Source organism: Acartia tonsa, chromosome 3, assembly GCF_053477335.1.
Source record: "Acartia tonsa isolate MP-2025a chromosome 3, ASM5347733v1, whole genome shotgun sequence".
Taxonomy (NCBI): domain Eukaryota; kingdom Metazoa; phylum Arthropoda; class Copepoda; order Calanoida; family Acartiidae; genus Acartia; species Acartia tonsa.
Genome location: NC_137262.1, coordinates 2,096,054 through 2,111,505, shown reverse-complemented (window position 1 = coordinate 2,111,505; position 15,452 = coordinate 2,096,054). Strand labels below are relative to the sequence as shown.

Below are 15,452 nucleotides of genomic sequence, written 5' to 3'. Positions count from 1 at the left end.
TGTTGATCACTCTATGAATATTATATTTAGATAGCTAGATTAGACAGTTAGAAAGAGAAATTATATTTGAATATAACATGATAAAAGAGCTGTTTGCACTTTTAAAGAAGGTTCAGACTGTTGATCTCTATTTCTTTAAAGTTGTTTACCGTTTATCTTAAAATAACACTAGGACACCAACCTCCCCTAAAGATGATATTAAAGATCCAACCCCAATTCTGTTGACTACTTGCAAAAGATGCAAGGGTTACTAATTATGAGCAAACCAACCAAAATCCAATAAAAGTACCCAAAGATTTTGAGTCAACAACATCTAAGATGATGCTGATATAAAACTTTGGGTACCAGTGTAACAACTAGAATTATCAAGGAACTTACATTGAGATCATCTCTGACAGATTCTAGCTCCTTGGCAAGATCATCCGGCTTCCTACAAGAATAGTTATTTCTCGCATCGTATTATAAACGGCTTACCGCGGATATAGAATGTACAATTATAAACTGGTTTTAATCTTATGATTGTACATTTTTATATTCGTAGAAAGCTGGATAAAATTCGATGCTAGACATAGTTTTTTCGTATGGATGAGAACCGGTTCCTATCCACCGGATTCAAATGAATACGAGAAAATATATTACATTAAATGTGTTTAAAAATATATGAAGGTAAATGATGAAAAAATGCAGTTCTATCACCTATATTTTAACATTTATTACCTACCTCTTTAACATTATGTTTTTGTGATCATAGTCTTATAAAAAAAAATCTGCAGTCAACACCCACATAAAGATTGAAATTGAAGGCCTGCCTTCCCCCTATTATCCCCTTATGGTTTTACACCCCTTTGGTGAAGCGCTGTGCATGCAGCTGATTCTATACAGGGATAACACAATGGCCGATAAATTAAAGTATATTCCTAAAGATGACACACAAAATTACCCAAACTGTAGATTAAAATTAGGGGTTGAAACGTTTGAACCCTCAACTTAATAAACCAACCAATCAAAAAGTCCCAAATTTGTAATAAGAAAACGTTATTGTAAATCTCTGGTGACTAGTGTAATAAAAAGCACTTTGTCCCCTATCTCTCTCTGGATTCTATACATATGTAATTGGTGGACTTATAATTAACAATGTTTAAACTTCATAGATAAAACATGTTATTTATTTTTGTAGTTAAAAATGAAGAGTACACTAACTCCCAGATAGAGAGTGGAAGAATGAACTGTTTATTACACTAGTCCCCAAATTTTGAAGGTTTTCTTACAACTTCGGGGACTTTAGTTAATTTTGATTAGATGTTTCATTTAGTCGAGTGTTCAAACGTTTCAACCACTAATTTTAATCTACAGAAGGTTTTTTTGTGTATCATCGTTGGAGATGTACATCAATTTATTGGCCATAGTCTTATCCCTTTAGATCCCTGACTAACTCCCGTCTTTGTTTATGTACTGTTAAATACTGTTCACTAACCACTAAGACCAGATAATCTTTTCCCAGAGTAAACATTATTTTCTTCAAAAACAAAAACAATATCATTAACTATACTTCTTTTTTTAAAGTACACATAGAATGTTTGTTAAATTAATCTCCAGCCACTTCTTTCTGCCAAAAGTAGTAATATTTGAAACATGAATCATAAGAAATAATACACTCATTAACCTTGCTATAATAAAGGTTGCTAATATAGTCCTCAGTTAATGGTCATTGGATATAATGGGGTAAAGTCAAAAGGGCGGATGGATGGGGGTATCGTAATATTAGCCAACTGAAAGAAATATTTTAGCAGGGTATGTGAGATTCTCTCACAATATCCACATATTCCATATCCATTACTATAATAAATGCAAAAATAAGGGCTATTAAACACTCTAATTAAGTCTAAACTACACAAATTGCGAAAATGACAAAACTTTACGAAAATACAAAAGTAAATGGTATCATTTAATCATACAATACATCATGTTTAAGGGTTAAAGAACGTAGGTACATCATTCTTTTTTCAAATCTTGCTTAAAAATCAATATTTTCTAATGAAGCTAAATCACTCATTTAAATTTCCACGGCTTTTAGTAAATTTACCTGTTTGTAATTGAATTTTGTTTAATTAACGGTCCAAGTGGTGGTTTCTTTTCTCTCAGGGACTTCCTTATCTTACTTAAAGCCTGGAAACCTAAAATTTGATGATAGTAAAATAAAAATTCACACAGTTAATAGGGTTGGGCCGGATATCCGGACATTTTCAATATCCGGCCGGATACCGGATATTGAAACAATCCAAATACCGGCCCAACCCTATTATTTATTACATTAAAACTGTCCATATTGTAATTATGTAAGTCTTTCTGATCATTTTTAAAATCTGCTTTAAATATTAATGGGTTGCTGTTTGTCTTTCCATTTTATTGAAGCGTGTTGTAATCATATGAAGCCTTGATTTTTTTTTGATTTTCACTCTCATTAGTTGAAAATATATATTCTCAATTTTTAAACCTCCATATGCCCAGATACATTTAATTTGAACATATAACTTGTAACTTTTCTAATTACATCTATAAACTTTTTACATTTTCTACTAAAAATTAAACATATTAACAAGAACTATGAAAGAAATTAAAACTTACAGAACTGAAACATTCACAGCATACTAAAAAAGTATTTAATCACCAGCTAATAAGGTTTAAACCATATGTGTAACAAACCACAACCACAGAAAGAACCAATATATTATTTACATACATACATAATACGACAGAGGAAAATCAGCTGATAGCACACACACACACTCTTCAGAGAGACAGAGACAAAAAAATTACGCGGGCTTTTTTTCATTCACTATGATGTCACTCGGAAAACAATATGGTTGATTATTTTAACAAGAACTCTTGAGCAGACATCATTGGTAGGTATTCATGTTATAATCACATTACTATTCCATTAATGAATGTTTTGGTACAAGGTTGATTTTGTATATGAGAAACACAGCTAAATACAAAAATTATTAAAACAAGGATGACAACATCCATAAAAGCGAAGCACTGAAACGGTAGGACAAACGGACATTAACACTTATATAATCAGAATATAAATGTCGAAGCAAAATTGTAAGTATATTTGTTGAAAAACTGCTTTATATAGGATAATGTTTATGGACATACTTACATTTTTAGGACTTGATTATAGAGTTGCTTCGCTTACAACATTATACTCTGTTGTCCCAGGAATCAATATACCAAAAATCAGATCAATCGGATGATTAGATCACATAAAAATTTATTGTTAAAAAAGCAAAAAAAATCAACATGTTTAAAATGGACGTACGGACATTTTTGTAATGATTATAGAGTTGCTACGCTTACTAAATCGTACCTAACTATTAAAGGAATCACCATGCAAAATTTGAAATCGATAGGAAAATTCTAACATGCCTAAATTAACGAAAAAAGCTATCCGTTACGGACGGACGGACCAACCCTAATTATAGAAAAGCTTCGCTTTTAACAAGTAGGTAAGTAGGTATACCATGTTTTTTTTGTAAGAAAAAAGACTAATTTTACCAACACTTACTGTGACGTAATTAAAGTGACATAGAATGAACATATTCTAGTTCTAGAGTAGCTATGCCACAAAGTTTTTATTAACTGATTACCATAGAGGATGTTAACTAATTGCTGCATTGGAAGTAACAACAAAAAACTAAGGATTTTTAATTGCCCTGATGTGTGTGTCAACTAAATATGCTGGTTTCATATGAACAAGAATGACAATATTTGTTTTAACGAAATTAGGTATTTAGATTAAGACAATAAACCTTTAATTAATCTTCTCCCAGATTTTTACAATCTAAAGGGGGGGGGGGGCGAAAGTGACACTTTTTGAAACCAAAACTAAAAGTCAAAGGAACTCAACTAAAAAAAAGAGTTACAGGTCTGACATTTTGCATGGCAGTTGCTTTACAGGGGTACAATATGGAACTGTGAAGAAACGGCGTCGCAACCGCCGAAAACCGCCGAGAAAAGGCAAAAAAAATTCGGCGGGAAACGGCGGTTTTCGGCGGTTTCGCCGTCGTTTCTTCACAGTGCCATATTTTACCCCTATAAAGCAACTGCCATGCAAAATCTCAGACCTGTAACTCTTTTTTTAGTTGAGTTCCTTTGTTGACTTTTAGTTTTGGTTTCAAAAAGTGTCACTTTCGCCCCCCCCCCCCCCCCCTTATTCCTATGGTAGGTAGACAATGATTATAGGAGGAAATTGTAAGAAATATATGGACAATTTTATTTTGTCTTTAAACCCACCTCCTTGCCAACATCCACCCCCTCACCTCAGCCATGATTGAAAGGGTTTTGTCTTTAAAAACTTAAAGCCCATTGTACCCTCTATCTTACTCTGCCATGCAAGAGTTAAAGAGTTGTAAGCTTATGGGATACATCAATACGGCATTTTCCAATTTAAGAATAAAAATTGACTTACTAATGTTAAAGACAGATTTTGGCTCCAATACTTATGTTAAAATTAACAAAAAAAATTCTTGTATGCCCACTAGGCAACACAAATGTAAACAATTTAAAAGATTAATCAGGCTCAAATTATAGAAAATCCCCGCTTTATCAACTGAATATTGTTACAAATTATTTGTTAGAGCTAGAGCTAGAGTCATGCACTTGGAGGAGGAAAGGGGGGGGGGGTAGGCTCACCTTGAATATGTGTGGGTGAAGGTTTACTGGGGGGAGGTGATCTTGGCTCCGCCCCCACTGGAGAAGGGGTACGATCACTTGAACTCCTAAAATTAAAACAAATTAATAAAAAAAAATTAAAAAATCCGCGCATTTTTAGCTTTAGCAACAGATAAAGCTGTTGATTTGGGGTAAGTGTGTTAGGAATAGAACAACGAAGATAAACAATCTCTTGTTATTTTTTATGTCTAAAATTTCAAAATAAGCATAAGCCTCTAATTAAATCCTACTTAAATCCGATAAGAATTTAAAAAAAGAAAGATTGTCTTTTTATGAATAAGTTTAGACATCCAGCTGAATTTTAAGTTATAATAAGACAATTTCACTAAAGCTTATTATCCATTTATTATACATACAATACTAAAGACCTACGTACTACATCGAAAAAGCGTTATAAAGTAGCTTCGCTACTAAAAGCAAGTCGCAACGTACTACTTCAAAGAATTACAAAAATAGAAGTATTCATTAATTGGCCTCCTCCTAATTAGAGAATGTCTCAACTGGGAATTATAAATTATCAAAGGAGGTCTTCACAAACTTATTAGGTAACCTTAAAAAGAAACTCCCGGATTTTATTTTTTCTTTCTATTTGAAAAATAATACTTTCGAAATACATTTAGAAGGTTTGCAGAGGTTTATATTTTTCATGACCCCCCCCCCCCTCCCCTTACCAAAGGGTAGAGAATGAAATTCAAAATAAAAATATAATTTGTGTTGTTTGGACTTCAACAAAGAGTTTAATGAATAACAATGAATAGGTACATTTAAACAGTACAATCTTTATTCAAAGCTGCTCTGCGGAATGGATTATTCATAACCGTGACTTAATCGGTACACCTGCCAAACGTAATAACGCGATGCAACAAGCCATATTATGATAGAATGTAGGGTTTCTTGTCCTGGTTATTTAAGACTGGGAAACATAGCTTAAGTGATATTTGGATTCATTGATAAATTTTATTTCTTGTCGTAATTTAATTTTCAATTAATTAAAATCAAATTTTGGTAATCATATAATTGAAGAAACAATAGAGTCTTCTTTTCAATGAACCGGATTAAATTCTGTACAAGATTAACGGAAGAGATTTAAAATTAGATACGTAATTGCTAATGAATGACCTAGTCGAGTTTTATGTTATTAAATGATTTCTTACTTAGGAAACAATTAAAGAAAGTATACAAATTTTTTAATGGCGTATACATTTGCTATTATATTCTAAAAAATAAGAATATTATGCTATATGAATATGATTATGTCATTTAGATTGAAAAAGGTGTCATCTTTTTTAAAGAAATAAACTTATTATGAAATAAAAAAATTTTTTACTCTAAATTTATCTAAACATTTAAACTTATAATAGTTATTTATCGCATCGTATCGCAACTTTCCGCGGATAGTTAATTGAAAATTTATTAGATTAATACCACTTTTAAAAGCCTCTCTTGGGCCCGAAGTACTGGACAAAATATAGTATTAATAATATGATTTATATTTTATATTATTCGTAGTAAATTGTCTGTAATACGATACAATACATGACTTTTCAGTATGGCTCAGAACCAGTTCTAATCCAGCGGATATTAATCGGTTTCAACGCCATACAGGACAAACTGTTACCTGGCCAGCTTGAAACTTGGTTTCCTTGCAAAGCTTGGAAAGAAAGATTTCTTTGCATTCCAATCAGCTGACTTTGGAGTCGTGAAGGGTGGGTCAGGTGGCCTCTCCATAGTAGCTAACAGGTCTCGGTACGGAGAACTCTCCTATTAAAAATAATTCATTATTTGTATCCTTATATAAAAGTAACAGGATCTCTATTTGTCTGTCTGTATCGAAGGATCTCGCTAACTGCTGAACCGAAATGGTTCAACTTTCTCAAAGGTCCTTGAGAGGTTTATAACTGTTTTGTAAAAGGGACTTCCTTCCCCCCAATCTTTTTACTTTCCCTTTTTAAAACCAAAATAGAAAATGGGTGGGGAGAGCCTTATTCAACCCCTATCACTTTAAGTAACACTAGAGGCGTCTAGGGGTACTTTGTTGGAGCATATACCTTTACAGCATATAGAATTTTTTAAAAGCCCCCCCCCCGGCCCCCCCCCCCCTTCTTTTGTCAATTGATGTATTATATGCCGTTGTTGTTTAAGGAACGTTTGATTTGACTACATACCTTATTTTCATCAGGCTGGGAAAACTTTTCTCTCAAAAGACCAATCTAAATAAAATAAGATTAATTTTCCTGAATTTTTTTTAATGAAAAAAGTTAACGGAGATGGATTCTTAAAAAAATATTGGGTCGCTACTCGCTGGAGAGGCAAAATTGTTTTTTTTGTGAAAAATCCTTCAAAATCACATTAAAAATCTACAAAAATTAAATAAAATCATAGAAGGGTTATTAACAATAGATTTTTAAATTTTTGTAAAAGGAGGATGTGCATAAGTCCCATTTGGGCAGGGGGGGGGGGGGGTTTACTCGAGAACCCTTAGAGCTAGAGGGAGCTAATTTTGGATTGAAGCTTCTATGGGGCCAAAGTTACTTTTAAAATTAGGCAATTTGGAATCATTTGAGACAATGTTATTTTTTTCAAAAATTTTTCCCCTAACAAGCAACCCTGATTCCAAATTGCCTAATTCGGCGAGAAAGGCAATAAAGAAAATTTTTTTGGTGGCGGCGGAAAACGGCGGCGGACGGCGGGAGCGGCGGTCCCGCCGCCGTTTTTTTTAAAGATACCAAAACTTGGGGTAATAAGTGACACAATCAAAAAGATTTCATCCAATTATCTCTAAAACTAAGAGAGTAGCATACTGTCCCCCCCGCAGGGTTGCTTGTTAGGGGAAAAATTTTTGAAAAAAATAACATGGTCTCAAATGATTCCAAATTGCCTAATTCGGCGAGAAATGCAATAAAAAAAATTTTCTTGGTGCCGTTTTTTTTTAAAGATACCAAAACTTGGGGTAATTAGTGACACAATCAAAAAGATTTCATCCAATTATCTCTAAAACTAAGAGAGTAGAATACTGTATTTAAGATATACCTTCATAAACGAGAATTTGTAAAAAATGACTAAGTTGCTTGTAAGGCGAAAAATTTTTGAAAAAAATAACATGGTCTCAAATGATTCCAAATTGCCTAATTCGGCGAGAAATGCAATACAAAATTTTTTTTTGGTGGCGGCGGAAAACGGCGGCGGGCGGCGGGAGCGGCGGTCCCGCCGCCGTTTTTTTTTAAAGATACCAATAGTTGGGGTAACTAGTGACCCAGCCCAAAAGATTTCATCCAATTATCTCTAAAACTAAAGGAGTAGCACCCAAAATAAAATTGCTGGTATGTCGTGTGACGAGTCACCACATTTCCCCCCCCCCCTTTACCCGCCCCCCCCCCCCTCAATTAGGGGTTTGGGGGTGGGTGGGTGGTCAAGGATAATTCTAAAATCATATATAGGCCTACAAAACTTGTATTCTAAGGTTTGCTCCATTTATCTCAAGTCGTTTATGAGAAACACCCTTTAGTATAATCCACCCGCCCCCCCCAAAAAAAAAATTTTTTTTTGGGGGGGGTGGGGGGTCGACGATAGTTTTAAAAGTAACTTTGGCCCCATAGAAGCTTAAATCCAAAATTAGCTCCCTCTAGCTCTAAGGGTTCTCGAGTAAACCCCCCCCCCCTCTGCCCAAATGGGACTTATGCACATCCTCCTTTTATGTGATTTTGGAGGATTTTTAACCAAATTTGTCCAAGAAGATTTTTAAAGATTTTTTAAAGAACCCACCTCTGTTCTTTCAATTACAGTCATACAAACATTTGGAAACTTTTTTCGGATACTTCAAACAAAGAAAAAAGGCCAAGATACTCAAATTATTATATAGACAGACACACATTTTTTTCTACTTTGGCTGATAGACATCTAATTACTGCATAGAACGACTGAAAATCAAATTTAATATCTTTAGCCAATAAGGTCTAATTCAAATTGGCTCAGATATCTAAATATAATACAAAGTAGAACGATGTTTGTTTGTCTGTCTGTTTGTCTGACTGTTTGTCTGTCTGTTTGTTTGTTTGTAACGAAGGATCTCGCTAACCGCTGAACCGATCGGGTTCTCCTTTACAGGGTAGCTTCTCATATGTCCCAGGAAGGTTAATTAATGAAAAATACCCCGCCTCCCAAAAAATCTAAAAAACGAAAAATTAGGTTGATCAAACCTCTTGGGGCAAAGCCCCTAGAAGCCGCTAGTTATTCCATGAAGTATCATTGTAAACACAAAGGAAAAAAGTATAAAAAACTTTTTTACGTCATTGAGCCAATATTAATATCAACTTTAAGATTTATTGGAAAAATTCTAAGGCGTGCTTTCAAACATTAAAAAGTCAGGGATCTAAAGGGATAAGACAAAGTCCTAAAAATTGATGTAAATCTCCAATCTTTTACACAAAATTACCCCTTCTGTAAATTACAATTAATGGTTGAATCGTTTGGACACTCATCTTAATGAACCAACCAATCAAAATTAAATAAAAGTCCACAAAGTTGTCAAACCATGATATAAGAAAACATTTTTATAAAACTATGGGGACTAGTGTAATAAACTGCCAAATATCCTCTCCCTCGCTGTCAAAGAGTGCATTTTAGAAAACCTAACAAAGATTATAATAGGGATAATTTTTAAAAGAAAAATCTAAAAACTTTTGGCTGCTGTGTTAAAATACTCTTTTTGTTGGTTAGGCAAATCCTATATTATCTGGATAATCGAGAATATTGCAAGATTTACAAAATATTATCATAATACATTGTAATAACCGCAAATCTGACAAAAAAATATTATAAAAAGGTCTTAAAATACACAATTTTTGTATTGTGAGTAAGTTATATAATCTTTATAATAAAGTAACAGTCTGTCTGTTTGTATGTCTGTCTGTTTGTTTGTGTGTACCGAAGAATCTCGCTAACCGCTGAACCGATCGGGCTCTTATTAACAGGGTAGGTCCCGGGAAGGTTTATAACTATTTTGGGGGAGGGTACCACCACCCTCCCAAAAGAAAAATTCCCCCCAAAAAAGTTTTTTTTCCTTTCTTTTAAAATCTACCTAAATTAAGAAATTGGTTGATCCAAGAAATAGCATCTTGTAAATGTTCGTTTGTCCCTATATAAGTTTTATTGCTTTATGAATTTTGTCATCCTTATTTAGTTTTTTCCTCTAGAATTTCTTAAATCTATATTAAAATATATGGGTATAGTCTCTTTCGTGGCAATGCCTCTGAATGGGCATTTCGTCATATTTTCACAGTAGCTTTATATAGGTTATTTTAGATTAAGGTTAGGTGATTGCCCCGCAGGGTTAGATTCCGTAGGGGCTAAAAATAGGGGAAAAGCAACTGTAAAAATACGACGAAAACGCCCCTTAAGAGGCGTTGCAACGCAAGGGGCTATAGCCAAATAAACTTTTATAATAGCTTACCGATGATCTGGCCATAAGGCGGTTATTAGATCCATTTTTTGTAAATTCTCTTCTAGCACTCTGTAGCTGTTGTAACCAGTATTGTCTAGATAGATAGATAGTATAGTTATTAGATCCATTATTTTGTGAATTCTTCTAGCACTCTGTAGCTGTTGTAACCAGTATTGTCTAGATAGATAGATAGTATAGTTATTAGATCCATTATTTTGTGTATTCTCTTCTAGCACTCTGTAGCTGTTGTAACCAGTATTGTCTAGATAGATAGATAGTATGGTTATTAGATCCATTATTTTGTAAACTCTCTTCTAGCTCCGTAGGTGATAGGTTCATATCTCATCGGCTTAACACCGCGTCATATCTAAAGACGTTAAAATGTTTCCTACTGCTACTATGGCAGGTGCGCGACATTAATACTTAGAGTAAGGTGAATGCCTAGGTCTAAAACAGGCGCCACTAATTGCCATGCAAAGTTAGGACAAAGGTCGTGCAATCAAAGGGTTGGTTGTCTGATGGACGAATGGACGCTTTACACCGCAATCATAAGCGAGGTATATTTCAAGGTGCGTGGAGAGGTCTAGAACCAGAAGCGACACCAAGCCCCCTAGAGTCTTACCTTACAGATTGTTTACAAAAGTATGTGTGTCCTCCCTAGGTATAAAATAAAAGGGGGAAGGCGGATGTGCCACTTTTTGAAACCAAGTAAAACGTGCATGATCTCAGCCCATAAAAGAGTTACAGCTCTAAAATTCGACACAGAAGTTGCTTTTGTGAAGAGCAATATGGATCTGTGAAGAAACGATGGCGGAACCGCCACTCTCGCCGAAAAGCGCCGTTTCCCGCCGAAATTTTTTTGCCTTTTTTCGCCAAATTAGACAGTTCTCAATCATCTGAGATAAACTTTTTTTTCATAAAAATTTCGCTTATATTTTCACGTGACACTTGTAAGATTTTACACTTGCAAATTTTTCTTAATATCGACATGTTTGAAATATTACGTCACGTGAAAATATAAGCAAAATTTTTCTGAAAAAAAAGTTTATCTCAGATGATTGAAAATTGTCTATTATGGCGAGAAAAGACAAAAAAATTCGTCGGGAAACGGCGGTTTTCAGCGGGAGCGGCGGTTCCGCCGCCGTTTCTTAGTTTAGTACTTTTTAAAGTCTTAAGCTCCAACAAGAAAACTTAGTACTTTACACAATAGGAGATGAACAAATGAACATACGGACAAGCGGAAAGGTTGAAGAGTAGCTTCTCTACAACTAATGTAATGCCTGTCTACCTGTTATCACTGCTTCCAACATCAAGTGTAAACTCTCCATCTTTGTTACTAAATATAAAAGATGATTTTAGCCAAGATTTTTAAACCATAAAAAGAGTAAAATTTGCAGACAAACGTAATACAAACAAGTATGACAACATCCATAAAAGCGAAGCACTGGAACGGTAGGACAAACGGACATTAACACTTGTATAGTGTCAGAACTAAATAATCAGAATATAAATGTATAAGCAAAATTGTAAGTAAATTTGTTGAAAAGCTGCTTGATACAGGATAATGTTTATGGACATTAAGGTGGGTTGATATTGGAATGGGTGATTTTCCCAATATGGCGAGAATAATATGGCACAATATAACCTAGAAAATTGCATTTTCAATTCAAAATATGTTTTTATAAGCATCGCTGATATAAAAAAAATAATCGTAATTTTTTATTTTTGACGCCATTTTTTTGTAAGGTTTCGTGATTTTTCAAAAAAAATATCTACCAAATGGTTGACTCTACATAAAAAATGAACCCATTTTTGAATTAGTCGACCCCAAAAACCCCCATTGTCGTATATAATACTTATCAATAACACATAAATTTACGTAAATATTAGAAATTTACCTATAAACGGACAATTAAGATATTATGTTAAGATACAAAAATTGATATATAATACGTAAGGGATTCAAGCATGCACTAATAAAATGTGTCTTCAAGCTAGTTAATATAACAATAAACCCCCATCAACCTGCTTTACCCCATTCCCTCCCATCCTACTGTAGGAACAACCTGACCAATAAATTATATTAATATTAGCAACCGAAATTGACGGAAAACTTTCCACTCTGATAAAATCTATTCTATCTATCTATTTTATATCTATTAATTGTTTTAAGCAAAGCTACTCTATAATTCACTTTGTATGTCCGCAAGTCAGTCTGACGAAAACTTCAAGTGCTTTTATTGTATTTAGATGTAAAGTTTTTAACAAATAATATTTATTTAAGAAAAGGTAATTTTGTTTTTCAAATTATCGTTCATTGTCTTATCCCTTAAGAAGGCTGGTATTTGTAGAACAAGTAGAAAACAAAGTTATAAACCAATAAATTTAATCTACATAAGGGGTAATTACAATAGGAATGTATGTAATTTTACTGTCCATTGTCTTATCCCTCGTACATTTGTTCCTTTTGTTCAGTTTTAATGGTTTTTATGATTATTAGTTCATTACAGGTACCCAAAGTTTCGTACCCACGTTGGTTCCTAAACTATAAGTACCTCCTAATTTATTGAATTTTGATTAGTTTGTTTATAATCATTGGAATGTATAACTTTTTATTGTCCATTTTTATTTCCCTTAAGACCCCTTTTTTTGTAGCTTTAAATATTTTTTCTCTTTGATAATTATGACAGGTATTTACAGGGATTGAAAGGACATTGGAATATAATTTATACTGGTCCCCAATATTTCATAAAATAATATCATTTGTTGGCTTTACAAATCTGCAATGTTTAACTTTTCCACTAATGATTTGAACTTACATTGGGCGATTTAAATTAATTAATCATCCATTGTCTTATCCCTTATGTTAAATTCTTGGTTGACTAAATATTTTTATTAATCTATGTCTCTCAGGGATAAAAGGGGATTAAGACTATGGATGATAAATTGATATACATTGTACATTCCCAATGATGATAAACAAAATTATTGGCTAAAAAGTTTGAACACTACTATTCTGGAAACAATGAATCAAAATAAATCAAAATAATTCTTAAGATGAATGTTTTGTGACTATCATGATACACAATTGCATCATTGATAATAAGTGGAATAGAATATTTATCAGTTCCCACACCCCTAAAAATCATAGTAAGGGGAGATGGAGGGGTGTTAAAACTTGAAAGACAAAAATAAAAGAAAAAAACATGACTTTATTATTACGATTAAATAAAATACAGCTATCTTTAAAAAATGAAAATATTATGATATTTGATAAAAAAAATGTGTTATATCTTTTTAGATATTCTTTCCGGCTAATTTATTTTCAGGTTATCGTTTTTGTGTTTAAATTTACGTGCATTTTGATAGGTTTACCATTATTGTGGCTTTAAAAATAAGAAAGTTAGGATTTTGAGCTTCTACACCAAAACAGCGAATTTTAGAGTAGCTGCGCGAAAGTTGTTATTTGAGTAAAAATGATTTTTTAAGTTTCAGGGCCTTTGAAATACATATTTTTAGCTTGGCCAACTTGGGAAAGTGTGAAAATCAAGAAAAAGGGGTAAATCAACCCACCTTAATGGACATACTTACATTTCTAGGACTTGATAGTTGCTGCGCTTATAACATTATACTTTGTTGTCCCAGGAATCAATATACCAAATATCAGACCAATCGGATAATGAGATCACATAAAAATTAATTGTTAAAAAAGTAAAAAAATCAACATGTTTAAAATGGACGTACAGACATTCTGGTAGTGATTATAGAGTTGCTACGCTTTTTAAATCGCACCTAATTACTAAAGGAATCACCACGCAAAGTTTGAAATCAATAGGACAATTCTAACATGCCTAAATTAACGAAAGAAGCTATCCGTTGCAGACGTACGGACCGACCCTAATTATAGAAAAGCTTCGCTTTTAAAAACTGTTTGCTTAAACTTAAGTGTACAAACTTATTCACCGATAAATTTTATCTACATAAGCAGTATATATATATGTATATTAGTTTATCGTTCATTGTCATGCCCCCTAAGATCCGTGGAAAAAATACATTTATTATCTTCTACCTGTCCCCTGTCTAATGCCAACCAAGCAGTGGCGTGCGAACCGAAGGGGGCATTTGGGGCAATCGCCCCCCCCTAGCGACCAAAACGCCCCCCCCCTGCCCCCCCCTAGCCACCGCCCCCCCTGCCCCCCCCTAAATGTTGAAAAATGCCCCATTTTGCCCCCCCCCTGGTCAATAAAAATGCCCCTTTTTGCCCCCTACCCTACAAAAAGCAAAACTATCCCAGTTTCAAAAAAAAAGATCAAGAAATACTCCAAAAAAAAATTTTTGGCGCTCCGCGCCAACCAGACAGTTAGTATTCATTTAACCTTACCAAATTTTTTAATTAGTGTAGATATTAGGTTATAATCTTTTTTCACTGAACATAACAAACCAGGTAATAGGAAGTATTTTATTTTGTATAATATAAACTTTTTACCAAAGAAATTTTGTACATCCCCAATGATGATACACAAAGTCACAAACCCTTATTTAGATTAGTGGATGAAATGTATGGAAACTCGACTTAATTAACCAACCAATCAAAATTCTATTAAAGTCCCCAAAGTTGTTGAGCCAACGAATAAGAAAATTTCATATGAAATATTGGGGACTAGTGTAATAAATAGCCCAAAAACCCCTCCCTCCCTGCATATTTGAAGAAAAAAATTTGCGCTTCGCGCCCTTCCAAACAATTTCTGCTTTTTATCACATTGCATTGTATATTGTGTTTTAATTTCTTTAAAAACATGTGTAAACAACAAATATTTAATCAAAAATTTAATTTATATAAAAAAGAAACAGCGTTGATATTTATCTAAGCCTTTTTCTCAACACTGTATGTCTGTCTAAATGAATAACTATATATGAAGTCATTTTATTTTCAGGATAAGTTTATCATTTTTTTTGTGTACATACCCTTACAAAAAGACATGTTTTTTTTTATGGCAATTTTCATTAAAAACCATTAAAACTAACTACACTCTATATTCCTAACCTGATCAAATACACCACTCTTGTTGTTTTTAATTGATTTTAGTTCAAAGGGGGAGTAAAAATTTTAGGTGCCCTTCATGCACCGCCCTTATAAATCTTTGGAAACACCACTTAATCAAAAATTAACAGAGTTTTAAAGTGCCATTTAAAGAGGGTAGGAAATGTGATTTTTTCAACTGCAATTAAAGATAGAAGGCTAAAACTTAATGTTAACATTCCCATCATTATGGAGTAT

At 33.4% G+C, this 15,452-nt stretch overlaps 1 protein-coding gene across 2 annotated transcripts in view; it reads right to left on the bottom strand.

The window, feature by feature from the left end:
• The window catches only part of LOC145313036 (TBC1 domain family member 2B-like), a 78,199-nt gene that overhangs the window by 21,871 nt on the left and 40,876 nt on the right, over positions 1 to 15,452 (bottom strand). For both annotated transcript variants that reach the window (XM_080152273.1, XM_080152274.1), the window contains 7 exons: positions 11,463 to 11,510; positions 10,184 to 10,268; positions 6,900 to 6,944; positions 6,353 to 6,495; positions 4,696 to 4,781; positions 2,084 to 2,174; positions 379 to 430 (listed from right to left, as the gene is read on the bottom strand). In XM_080152273.1, coding sequence (XP_080008399.1) covers positions 379 to 430; positions 2,084 to 2,174; positions 4,696 to 4,781; positions 6,353 to 6,495; positions 6,900 to 6,944; positions 10,184 to 10,268; positions 11,463 to 11,510 — 550 coding nt within the window. The remainder of the gene's footprint in view (positions 1 to 378; positions 431 to 2,083; positions 2,175 to 4,695; positions 4,782 to 6,352; positions 6,496 to 6,899; positions 6,945 to 10,183; positions 10,269 to 11,462; positions 11,511 to 15,452) is intronic.